This window comes from Phocoena phocoena, chromosome 15 (genome assembly GCF_963924675.1).
Source record: "Phocoena phocoena chromosome 15, mPhoPho1.1, whole genome shotgun sequence".
Lineage (NCBI taxonomy): Eukaryota > Metazoa > Chordata > Mammalia > Artiodactyla > Phocoenidae > Phocoena > Phocoena phocoena.
This window is the reverse complement of record NC_089233.1, coordinates 72,332,151-72,345,191: the sequence shown is the minus strand read 5'-3', so window position 1 is coordinate 72,345,191 and position 13,041 is coordinate 72,332,151. Positions and strand designations below refer to the sequence as shown.

Genomic DNA, 13,041 nt, shown 5'->3' with positions numbered 1-13,041 from the left:
TGCTCTCTTGTGTCTCTGTCTCCGTCTTTCTCTGTCCCTCTGTCTCTGTCTCTGTCTCTCTCTCTCTCACACACACACGCACACACACACCAGTGCATACAAAGACCAGGAGGCGTGTTGTATTTAAAGCCAGTCTGGATTCACTTAACACAAGGATATGCATCTTGCAAGGACATGTTTAGAGAAAAGGTCATTCACAGACAAGGACACAGATAGGCAGAAGTGCCCATCTATTCAGAGACATACACACAGAGATGTTTTACACACACACACACACACACACACACACCCCTACCCCAACAGGCAGAACACGAACAGGATCAGTCTTTTTCTCGCTGACAAAGCAGCAACCAGGGCCCTCTTGGGTTTAGCTACATTCCAGCACCTTTTACTTCTAGAAAGGTACTTGCCCGGGTCTTGCTACGCATGCAAAGTTTTGGGGCCACTTCCCTCCGTGCTTCATCTTAGAGGAGAGATGCTGGAGAGGAGGAGTTCCATCCATATGTGCTGTTTTCTCTTGATGCGGCAAACCTTGGCAGTGCCTCTGTTCCCCTTTCCTTCCCCATCCCCACCCATCCAGCCTGTCTCTTAATCCTGCCTAAGTTATCTTAGGAACTTTCTCAGGCTCAGCCCTTCCTGCCCTCCTCAGCCTTGGCCCTTGTTGCCTTCCCCTCAAGGCCCACAGCCTTCCATCTGGCCTTGCTTCCCCTCCTCCTCCACTTCACCTTCCCACGGGACATTCTTTCTCAGCCTCCCCTGCCATTCACATTTTAAAAACAATCAGTGTCATTTTGGTTCAGATCAGGATTTATCTGAAGAGAAGGAGGGAAGCAACCCTCTAAATCACTCCAATCCATTCCTCGCAGAGCAGCCCCAGAGATGATTTAAAAATGCAAATGTGAGGGCAGTGACTTTATTTCATTTGCTGGTATATATATATCCCCAGGGCCAAGAACAGTGCCAGGCACATAGCAGGTGCCATTTTCAGCTAAAATGTCACCTCTCCAAAGAAGTCTTCCTAGATCCCCTCGGTTTGGGTAAGATATACACACACACACACATACACACACACTTGTAGGTGCACACACATGAACACACATGCACTATAAAGTACGTATACATATATATCTTGCAAATGATATATATATGATATATACATAATATGTCATATAAGTATCATATATATCTCTTATAAGTGTCAAGCTATATATATATATATGTATGGATGTATGCATATTTTCATAATATGTCATATAAGTATCATATATATCTCTTATAAGTGTCAAGCTATATATATATATGTATGTATGTATGTATGCATATTTTCATAATATGTCATATAAGTATCATATATATCTCTTATAAGTGTCAAGCTATATATATATATATGTATGTATGTATGTATGCATATTTTCATGTAGACTTAATCTAATCACATGAGCACTTTAAAAGCAGAGAGTTTTCTCAGTCCAGTAAGCAGAAGGGAAGTTAGAGGGATTCTAAGGATGAGAAGTGTCTGACATCCTAATAATGACCTCGAAGATGGAGGAGGCCGTGTGCAAGGACCAGAGAGCTGCTTCTAGGAACTCAGAGTGACTTCCGGCCAATGGCCAGAAAGGAAAGAGGGGCCTCCATCCTACAGCCACAAGGAAATGAATACTGCCAACAACCTGAATGAGCTTGGAATCTGGCCGATATCTCGTGAGGCCCCAAGCAAAGAACCCAGTTGAGCCTGTTCAGACTTCTGACCTAGAGAATGGTAAACTAATAAGTTTTTTTTAAGCCTCTTTGTTACACAACAACTGAAAGCTAACACACGTGTTATCTTACTTAATCCTCACAACCATCCAAAAGGGAGGGTTTGCATCCCCCTTGTACAGATGAGGAAACTGGCAGGTGAGGTAAAGGACTTTGCCTTAGACCACATGCAAGGATAGCGCCACAGTCTGGATCAAAACTGTGCTCTTGACATTTCAGCAGGCTGCTTCAGGAAGCAGATGTGGAAGCAGCTGGGAGAAATTAGACATCTGGGCCTGACTAGGTGGGGACTGAGGTCTTGGGTCAAGGCCAGGGAATGGAGTGCGGGTTTCCGATTGTGATTGTGTTCACCTGCGAGGCTCTGCATGTCTGAGCCTGTGTGTGTGTGTGTGTGTGTGTGTGTGTGTGTGTGTGTGTGTGAGTCCCTGGGGGTTTATATGTGGGAGTGTCTGGGTGAATGTGTGAGTCTGGTGGAGTGTATCTGCGTCCATGTATGAGTCTGAGGGTGTCTGTGCATCAGAAGGTATCCATCACCAGGAATGACTAAGTCTGTGGGGCTGTGTCTGAGTGTGAACCTGTGTGTGCCCACTGAGGCGTGTCTGAGTGTCTCTCTTTGAGGGTCTGGGTCTGAGGGTGACTTGTGTGTGAGTCTGACAGGATTTGTCACGGTATTTCTGGGTGTATGTGAATGGGTGCTGAGGGGGTGGTCAACGTTAGGAGGGCCACTGGTGTCTCTGTGTGCAGGTCTGAGAGTGTATCACTGAGTATGAGTGTCTGTGTGTGAATTCTGTGAGGAGTGTGGGTTCATGGGGGTGTGTGTGCCCACCTGAACTTCTCTGTGGGTTCGTGTGGGATCGGAGGGTCTCCCTGTGTGGTTAAGGGTGTCCCTGTTTGTCGCTCTGAGTGTGTCTGCAGGTCTCTGGTTGTGAGTCTGTGTGTGTCCGTGGATGTACCTACCTGTGTGGGTCTCGGAGGTCTGGAGTCTAAGGGGGTCTGTGGATTGGTTACCCCAAGGGTCTCTATGAGTGAGTGAGTCTGGGTGAATCTCTTTGGGTGTGTAAGAGTCTGAGGGTGTCCGTGGTGTACATTGCAGAGTGAATGCACTCTTGTGGGTGCCTGTTTGTGCTCCTCTGCCGGTTCATGTGTGAATCTGAGGATCTCCAGTGCCGGTCACTGTAACTGTGTCGCTTTCCAGCGAGTCTGCGTCCTGGGGGGAGGCCAGTCTCAGTCGGGGACTGGTCGCCTGGATTCGTGGCGAGTATGAGGTCTGAGTGTGGGTCAGGGGAAAACTTGGGGGGCGCGGCCCCTGGACTGGGAGCGAAGCAGCCCAGCGCGCTCCTCCCTTGGGGCGCGCACACCTGGCGGCCTGGGCGGCGAGCAGGGGCCCCGCCCGCGCCCTCCGGCTCCCACGCCCCGCGCGCGGCGCCCCCTCCCTCGGGAGGTGCCGATTGGCTGCGGCGGCGGCTCGAGCCCGCCCCTCGCGTCCGGCGATGGGCGCCGCGGGCCAGAGCGAGCTGCGCCGCCACAGCTGCCGCTGCCGCCGCCGCCGCCGCCGCCACCGCCACCGCCGTTACCGCCGCCGCCGGGAGCACAGCGCGCCTAGGGTCCGCGGACCGCCAGGTCCCGGCCCGCTCTCCGGCCCAGCCGCGCCCGCCAGCCCCGCCGCGGAGCCCCGGCCCGGCCTCGGGCCGCCGCCACCACGCCGCGCGCCGTACTCCGCGTCAAGAATGGGGCGGCCAAGCTGCCCAAGCCGGCCGCCGCCGCCGCCGCGGCCGAGGCGCCCGGCGCCGGTGCGGGCATGGAGCGCTCGCAGAGCCGCCTCAGCCTGTCCGCTTCCTTCGAGGCGCTCGCCATCTACTTCCCGTGCATGAACTCCTTCGACGACGAGGACGCGGGTAAGCGCGTGGCCCGCCCCCGATCCCCGGGGGGCGTCCCGGGAGCCAGATCCCGAGGCCCCCTCCCCGACCCAGTGCTCCCTAAGAGGTGGCCACTCTTTCCTCCCCACCCCCAATCCCAAGCACGCTCGGGGATGCGCCCCCAGGGTCTTCTTTCCCACCCACAGGACCTCAGATCTCTAGGATGTGGGGTCTCCGCGCCTCCCGCCGCCCCCCAGGGACCCCTAGATCATCTGCATTCACCCCTTTTCCGCAAGTGGGCCCTTTGGGTCGCCTGGACTTAGCTGTCCCTACTCACCTGCGCCTACTGAATGCTCCCGGTCTTGTCCCTGGATCCGACCCGCCACCCTCCCCGGGCCTCTTTTCTGTGCCCACTCCTCAAACCCCGGGGCTTTGGCCGCCTCACCCCCGGGGCTCCGACGCGCCCCCCGCCATTGGAGGTGGCGCGCAACCTTACCGCTCCATCTTTGTCTTGGCTGCATTCATTGACTCCCTGCACAAGACCCCCGCCCTGCGCCCAAGGCCTTGAGCGCCCCTGTTTGTCTTTCCTCCTCTTCCCCCAGTCCTTTAAGGACTGAGGCGGACCGCAAGGGGACCGGTCGGGTGACGGCCTTTCCTCTCGGTTCTTCCCGGCGGTTCCCCGAGGGAGGCGTAGGGCGGCACCGACTCTACACCTGCGCGCCCTCCGGAGTGAGCCCCTGACCCCGGGTGCTCTTGTGCCTGGAGTAGCCCTTCTAGGTGGGCTGAACCGGACCACCATACAGCGGCCCGAACCTCAGGCTCCCAGGCCTGCGCGCAACCCCAGCCAGAGCCCAAGGGGCGGGGAAATGTAGGGAAAACAGCTCTTGGGGGCCCTGGGACCAGGCAGAGGAAACAGAAGGGCTTCAGATCTGGTTCTGCGGTGAGGAAGCGAAGCCACCAACAGGTGGGGTACCTAGAGGGCTTGGGTGAGAGTTCCCCAAAGAGTGCCAGATTGGGAGTTGGAATGAGGTTCCAGTCTTGCTTCTCTCCGTATTAGCCATGACCTTGAGCAAGTCATGCCACCCCTAGCCTCCACATCCCGATCTGTAAAATGGGATGACAGTACCTCAGACATAAAGGTAAAGTTAAAAGTGTTTTGTAAGCTGAAAATCTGAGAGTATTTTAATTCAATGAGGGGATGAAAGGGAGAGGGGTGTGTGTGGTGGGGAGGAGTAAAATGGTTTCATGGACGCTTTTGAGAACTTGATGAAAATATGGACAAGTTCTCCAAAAAATACACATAGGCAGCATCCAAAAATTTTTGTCCACAGTTTTAGGGAGTTCATGGGCCCTGCTTAAGACTCTCTGCCTGCAGGGACCCTTATCTGGTCACCCCGTTATCTGATAAGCCTTGGATGGAACGGTGGGTGATGGCTGTTCATGTCTTTCTGCTGGTGCAGGAGGCAGGTGGGGAGAAAGGGAGAAGGTTCTCCAGAAGAAAGTGTTGGCTGAGTGAGTGAATGGGGCTATGTGAGGCTGACCCCTGACAGACCTGTCTTGCTGTTGACCTGGAGATGGGGGTGGAGTAAAGATGGTTACTGCAGAGCCATTTTACAGAATCTACATTTTACAGAAAAAATAACTGAGGTTCAGAGGCTTAACTTCCCCCGTGATGCAGCTGAGGGCGGTTGTATTATTATTCTGGACAAGGCAAAGTGAGGAGAGAGGTGGAGGGGCTCTCCTAACCCGGTGGCAAAATCCGGAGAGGAAGTCCCGGCTAGCATGGGGGCTTGGGGAGGGAGCCCCACCTGCCTCGGTGAGCTGGCTCCCCCACGCCTCACTTGACGTTCAAGGATGCTCCTGAAATCCCAACAGGCCACTTGGGTCTCAAGAGGCAAGGTGCATCAGTGGCGGGGACAGGTGGGTTTTTCTTCAAAGTCATGCTCCGTGTCATGGTTCAGATGCCTTGGTTATTATTGTTGGTTGCTGGTGACTTGCTCTGGTCTCACGTGAGTCAGAGTAGATAACTTCATGGAATATTAGAGATTTTTAAAGGTCCCTATTTTTTTTTTCCAGCGGGTTTCTTCAAATTCTTAAGTTTTTCACTTGGAGCACCTAGAAATCATCTTGTCCGACCCTTTTTCACCCCCACATTGGTGTGTGTGTGTGTATTTGTGTGAATGTATGCATGTGTGTGAGATTGAAGCCCCAGTGTGTGTGTGTGTGTGTGTGTAAGTAACACAAGGTCACCCAGTGAGGCAGGCACACAGCCAAGACAAAAATCAGGTCTCTTTCCAGTAAGACACTAGCCCTCTCTCTGAAAGAGGATTTTTTAAAAAGTCAAATCTCACTGTGTAGAAAATGGTTCCCAGGTGAAGAGGTCCCAGGGAGCGGCTGGCAGCCAGGAGTTGGGTTTGGGCATCTCATGCTCACTGTCTGCTCATCTTAAGGGATGCTTCGAGTTTGGGAGGGGGAGGGAGAAAGTGAAGTTTCCTTTCAGGAAGACTAATGAGTGTCTGGTGAAAACCGGAAGTAGGGAACGTTGTCTTGGTGCTTAATTTCTCTTGTTCTTCTCAAAGTCATTCATTTTCTCCTAAAAAAATAAAAAAGCCCCTTGGATTTATTCTTTCAGAACGGCACCACCCTGAACTAATTTCGAAAAGCAGTTTGAATATCTCTCAGATACTGTACAGAGACTGCTCCAGTTGCAGGGCTGTCAGAATTGGCTTTGCTTTACCTTTCTCTTCTTTGCTCCGTCCCCTCACCAGTTTCCTGCCCCTCTGTCCCCGATGACTCAGAAGTGTCCCTGATGGGCCTCTGGCTCATCTGGGTGCCTCCCCTTTGTTGCTGCTTCTGACTCCTGTCCAATGCACCTTTTTCATCAACCGGATTGACTCAGAGCCATCTTCAGGGCTTACATGCCACCCTTCAGCTGGTTTCCTGAGAAACTGTATGAGGAGGAGACTTTCATTAGCCTTAACTGGGCCAGAGCACTTTCCTGCCTCCGGCTTGGGAGCCTTGGACATTTTGTCAGCAAAGGAAGCTGCCCCTTCCACCCCTTTCTAGCCACCCTGTGGTTCAGGATGCTGGTCATTGCAGATTCCTAGAATTCCTCCCAAGGAGCATCTTCCATCGTGCACTCCGAACCCATTACTTACACTGCTTTTGCCCCTTTTCACAAAGATGCTGAGGCTTTAGAGAGGCATGCTCTTGGGAGGCATTTTTTGTGTCTGTGTCTTCATGGCTCAGCCTTGCTGGTGGTACTGGCTTTATAATTGAGGAGGGGTGGGGCAGGGAGGAGTTAGACACGTGACCTCTGCTTTTTCACATCTATATTGTTGGTTGCTGGTGACTTGGAGGAAGAAAATAATAGCACGGACCACAGAGGGTCAACATTTTTTAAACGATTACCTTTCTCTAAGTATCCTCCTAGGCACTTACAATATTGTTTTCTTTCCTCACAGCAATTCTATAAAATTAACATTTAATATTCCCCATTTTCAGATGAGAAAACTGAGGCACAGAGAGAATATTCTTCAAGGCCACTGAGCCGGGAAATGAGGTGGTAGGACTTGAACTTGAGCATCTCGGGCATCTGTGCTGTTGATTATTATGCTGTTTTGTGCTACGAAAAGGGCTTAGTACGGTACCTGGCACTAGACAGGCTCTCAATACCTGTTAGCTCTTATCTTTCTTATTACCAAGTAAGACTTATTTCTGAGCACGACTGTAAAAAAGAATCTGTGGGCTTGAGGAGGGGGGGTAGCCTGGTCCTCAAAATGTTAGCTTTCATAATTTTAATAAGCTAATTTTATTGTACTGTTATAGCTATTAAGGCAGAGTTGGGCCCTTCTTCTTGGAGGGGGTTTAAAGATGGGATTTGGGGGACTTGCATGTGGAACAAGAGGGTGGGGAGCACCTAGCTCCCCATTTCCCTGTTCTCTTTAACAGTTAATTTTCATTGCATCTACAGTCCCAGCCCTGCCACTCTGCCTTGGGGCACAGCTGGGGAGCAAGAGTGTCTTCAGTATCCAGCAGATGCCAAAGGGCGTTGCTATATCAGGGTCTGGAATTGAGGATGGTGTCCCTGAGTCTGACCAAGTGGTTTTGGCGTCCAGTTCTCCCCCACCCGCCCGGGAGAGGGGCGGAGAAGCTGGAGCAGCCAGCTCCGATTTGCCCATAGGATGCTTCTATCCAGCGCAAGGAGGAAGTTGCCATGGCAACACAGGCCGGCTACCGGTCCCTCTCCTAGCAGTTTGGGCCACATTTCTGGGCTGGAAAGCCCTTCGTGGTACTGCCTTCTTCCGCTCAGACCAAATCTGGTGGGTGGGGTGGCGTGGTGGATGGGTCCCACAAACTAGTGCTAAAGCCCATTCCCCTCATTTTTGGACAGAGGGGAAATGGAGGGGGCTGTCTGAGTTACTTCTCCTGGCTCGTGGGGTGGAGATACTCCTGTCTTGCCAGACAGATCTCAGCAGGGGTAATGAGAGCTCCAAATCCCGCCCCACCCCAGGCACCTGGAATGACCCCGCTGGAATCCCCCCTCCCTTCCCCAGTTTACTCCTTTTGGCAAGATTTTCTTTCCCAGACCAAGTGCTAACTTTTGTCCTTGAAATTTGACCTGAGCTTTTTCTGGGAAACAAAATGTCCTGCTGTCCCATCCCTTCCCCCTGAGATGGTGGGAACAGAGTACTTCAGCCCTAAAGGGGGGCTGGGGCTGGGTGGATAAGGGAGAGTGGTGACGGGGGAGGCCTTAAAATACCCTTCAGGATTAGGGCCACTTGAGGGCATGAGGTGGAGGCTTTGAAGCCTCCATTCCCACCCTCGTCCCTAGGGCAGGCCACTTCCTGTCCCCCCTCTGCCCCTTTCCCTAATTTACCACCTAGCACTGTAATCTCCTTTATGGGCTGGGAATTGGGCAGAACTCTTCTAGTGTTAGATAACTGAGGCATAGTAAAGAATCGAACCAGTTGTTCCCATCGTTCAAGTTGTGGGTGTGTGAGCGTGTGGACCCAAACTACTTTATCGTAAATTACTCTGAAAGAAGTAGTTCAGAAAAATTGGGTGATGGGGAGTCATCCCTTCCCCCATTACACAGATCACTGGCCTGTGGATCTGCTCTGATGCAGTTCGAGCTCTCTCCTAAAATTCTGTCTTTCTCTGGCACCCTCTCTTCCTTGTCCCCAAGCTGCCAGACTCATGGCTTCAGCTTCCTTGGCTTTTGCAGCTGCCAGAGGCCCACCTGGTTCTGTTTGGTGGGAAGGGGAAAGGAGGGGCCCCTTCCCCTTGTCTCCCTTTGAGAACTAGGCTCTGCCTTCCTCCCCACCCACCTCCATCCCAGAGGCCGAGCCTGTTCTAACTAATTGAAGGCGGAGTGAGGGCAGGGCGGAGGTGTGGAGGAGAGCAGACCGCAAGCCAGCTGACCCTCTCTCCCATCTCAGGGCCTTTCTTTTCCTCTGCCTCTTCTGACATCTCTTCATTGTGGCCTTAACAACCATCGCTTCAGCATTTCTTTTAAGAATTGTTGGAAAGGCACAAGTTTTGGAGGACATGCTCGGAAGGGTGCAGACATCTCCCCCACTGTAATCTGTGTACCGCCCTCCCCCCCCACCCCATGATGTTTTCCAGTCAAACCCACTGTCTTACTGTCAGAGCTCCAGTTCCAAACCCCACACCCAGTCCCTTGGAATGACCGACTGGAATTCTCTCCTTCTCCCACCCAGTTTACTCCATGGGGCTCGGATTTGACTCCACTTTGGTGCTAGGACCTCAGGCAAGTCCTGGGCCTCAGTTTCCCCATCTTGACAAAGGGGTTAATTATCCTTGTCTGAGCATCTCTTGGGGTTGTAAAAAGAAAATGATCAAGAGGCTTGCTTGGCTGTGCTCAGTGCTTTCCATAATCTTACTGAATCATATAGCAGCCAAAAGGGGTATCAGCTGTTGCCGATGTACCCATTTTGCAGATGAGGAAAAGCCAGGCAGCTTGGTGTAGTTTAGTGACTTTTTTGGGTTTCATGGTGGTGATTCAAACCCAGGCATGTTTGACTCCAGAGACCACCCTCTGCCTCTTGGCCTGAAATGGGCAGTGTAAGCCCCAGGGGCTGTGCTTGGGCTGTCAAAACAGCCACTGACAAAGGCCAGGGTGTGAGGGCCTGTTCACATCCAGATACATCCCTCCAGGGTCTGCCGTCCCACTGCATTGCACCCCAGCCCACTGGAGTGCCTTCCTGGCCATCACTTCCGGGATGATCCCCATCGGAGGGCTGCCTGGCCTCCTTGAAGAATCCAGTTGTCTGCCCTGGCCCTGGGGGCTGAGCCATCACCTGCCTCTCCAGACCGATGTAGGCCAATGCTGGATTATATTTAACGCTGTGCTATTTCCACTTGACAGCTCCAGAGAGCCATCCCCCCTCCCCTTTTCTCCTTCCTCCCCCCTCCCCTTCTGATTCACTCGGAAACTGACAAGGCTGATGTCAGCGCCTTATTCTTAGCCCCCGTAATTGTAACTGCATTTAGCAGTGCGCACTTCATTAAGTTTCTGCGAGGGGGCAGTGAGATGACTGCGTGGCTTGGGCAGGGACACGGGTGGGGGTGGGGAGGGGGCAGCTGCTGCAGGGACCCTGGCCAGCTGCCTCTTCTGAATGGACCAGCTGGGCAGGTTCCAGGCCTGGCTTTCCAAGGCTAGCAGTCTTGGAAGGCCCCTTGGAGAGCATCTAGTCCACTCTCCTCATTAGGCAGGGAGGGAAACTGAGGCTCAGTGAGGCAAAGCAGCTTGCCAAGGTCACGTGTTAAGGATCCAGGGCTCTGGCCTTTGAGTCTAGGTTTTCTTCTTTGGTATTATTCATTCAGCTAATATTTAATTAGCTGCTCAGTGCCAAACAGCATTCTAGGTGCTGGGGCTATATCGGGGGAACAAGGCAGACACAGTTTCTGCACTCGCGGAGTTATGTTCTGAGGTGCAGGAGACAGACAATAAGCAGGAAAGCAATTAATAAATAATTTCAGATTGTGTTAAATGAAATGAAAATAAGACAGGTTGATGGGATGGGAGATAACATTAAGTAAGATAGTCAGGAAAGGCTCACTGAGGAGGTGACATTTGAGTTGTGACCTGAATGACAGAGCCAGTAATGGGAATATGAGGGGGTAGAGGGATCTAGGCGGAGGCAACAGCTGGTGCAAAGGCCCTGAGGTCAGCGCGGAGTTTGGGTGTTTAGGAAAGAGAAAGCAGACCAGCGTGGTTAGACTGCATGAGGGGAAACGAGGTCAGAGAAGTAAGCTGGGGGCAGATCACTCAGCCTGGTAGACAATGATAAGGAGTATCAGGTGGGGAAACTGAAGTTCAGATTGGGAATGGAAAAGACCCCCAGCTGAGTAAAGACAGAGAGAGGCCAAGAACTGCCGAATCCCTGTCTTTTTAGTCCCTTAGACACAGGTGGCTGTGCCTTTAAGTGCATCACGTGGCTTCCTTTCACATTGTAGCTGGTAGTGTGGAGTCTTGGAAGGGCTTTTTCTGCCCTCCCTGCCTGCCCCTCTCTCCTCCTCAACTCTCACCCCACCCAGCTGTATAGCTTCTCAGGGTGACGTAGCTGTGAAACTCTGGGGAGCTTTCGTGGTGGGACAGAAAGAACATGGCTTTGGAATCCAACACACCTGAATTTTTATCCTGCCTCTACTGCTTCTAAATTGTGTGACCTTGGGCAAGTGGCTTCAACTCTCCGGGGCTCAATTTCCTCATCTGTAAAAGGGGGGCATAATAATAGCAAGTTCTTCAAAGGGTTATTGTGAGTAATACATTGATATAATGCACAAAACACACCTACCCCAGAGCCGGGTATGTGGAACAAAGATTTCCTCAGTTAAAAGGACTAATGAGATCGTTGGTTTAATGCTGGGCACGTAGTAGATGCTCAGTTAGAGGTTACTGCTGCAATTGTGGTTGTTACTGTTGGTTTTAATGGGTCAGAATCATCGAGGGGGCTTGTTAAAACATAAATTGCTGGGCCTCACCCCAGAGTTTCTCATTCAGTCTGGGGCGGGGCCTGAAAATCTCATTTCTTTTTTTTTCCCAAATATTTATTTATTTGGTTGCACCAAGTCTTAGTTGTGGCTCACTGGCTCCTTAGTTGCAAGCACATGGCCTCCTTAGTTGTGGCATGCGAACTCTTAGTTGCAGCATGTGTGTGGGATCTAGTTCCCTGACCAGGGATTGAACCCGGGCCCCCTGCGTTGGGAGCACGGAGTCCTATCCACTGCGCCACCAAGGAAATCCCCTGAAAAAAATCTCATTTCTAACAAGTTCCCAGGTGATGCTGATACTGGTCCAGGGAGCCTGCTTTGGGAATCACTGGGTTAGAGAAAAAGCTGGAGAGAAATGAAGGGTTCTTCTCAACTTGGGATGTCTCCTGGCTACCTGTGTCTTAGATGCTGGGGACGTTGAGTACCAAATTCAGGACCCGGGTTTAGTCTTCAGGCACTCATGTTTCCATCACATGGTCTCGGATCAAATGAGCCTCAGCTGCTGCCCTGCTTTGCACTGGGTTTAATGTGAAGGACCCCATCAATCCTTTTGGAAGTCATCTGTATAAATGATAAATGAGTCGACATGAATAACACATCAGACCATAATATCCTTTTGTGGAATATTGAGGGGCTCAGGTCTAGCACCTTTTACCGAAGGGAACAGGACGCGGTCCCTTTCCTGCATTGGGGAAAGGCAGGACTATGTGTTAAAACCAGGAGGTTCATTTGAGGACAGGTCTGTGCTGGGAAGAAGTAAATCAAAGGGACCATCAATGTTAAGGGGCAAAATGCTGGGAAATGCTACCAAGAGACTTTACTGAGTCAGTTTATTTAGATGTTTCTAAGAAAGGGGTCGCTGGTAATTTTCTAGGGAAGGTTGAGATTTTGCTTAGATTGGAGGCGTGGGGGATAAACCATATGATGTGATAAGATTCCCATCCAGTCCCTTAAAACTCAGAGTCTGAAGATACAGGCATTTACAAATACATTCCCGGTGGGACTTGTCCTCAACTGATGGGAGACACTTCTCCAAGAGGATTGGCTCAGGATAGCAAAAGAGCACAGACTTTGGAGGGCCCCAAACCTGGGTTGAATCTCTGCCACCTACTAGCTGTGTCTCTTGATTATGATACGTAACTATTCTGGGCCTCAGCCTCGTGCTTTGTAAAATGGAGTGAATAACTCTACCCTGTGAGAATTAGAGATAATGCATGTGTGAGGCATAGAAGGCATTCAGGACATGGCAGTGCGGCCTTTCCTGCTATTGTAGACTTCCTGGATGCAGGAAGTGTGGGATGGTGGGAGCGCATTGCCTGCGTTTGGGACTCCTGGCTCGGGTCTGGACAGCTGGTGCTTACTCTGTGCCCAGTGAGGCCTGAGAGGCTGCATTAGGAGTCAGGAGAAG

The 13,041-nt window shown here is 51.7% G+C and overlaps 1 protein-coding gene across 2 annotated transcripts in view; it reads left to right on the top strand.

The window, feature by feature from the left end:
* The first annotated feature begins 3,556 nt into the window (after nucleotides 1-3,556).
* Nucleotides 3,557-13,041, top strand: part of RIMS4 (regulating synaptic membrane exocytosis 4) — a 61,571-nt gene continuing 52,086 nt past the window's right edge. For both annotated transcript variants that reach the window (XM_065892564.1, XM_065892563.1), the window contains exon 1: nucleotides 3,557-3,653. In XM_065892564.1, the coding sequence (XP_065748636.1) occupies nucleotides 3,557-3,653 (97 nt within the window). The remainder of the gene's footprint in view (nucleotides 3,654-13,041) is intronic.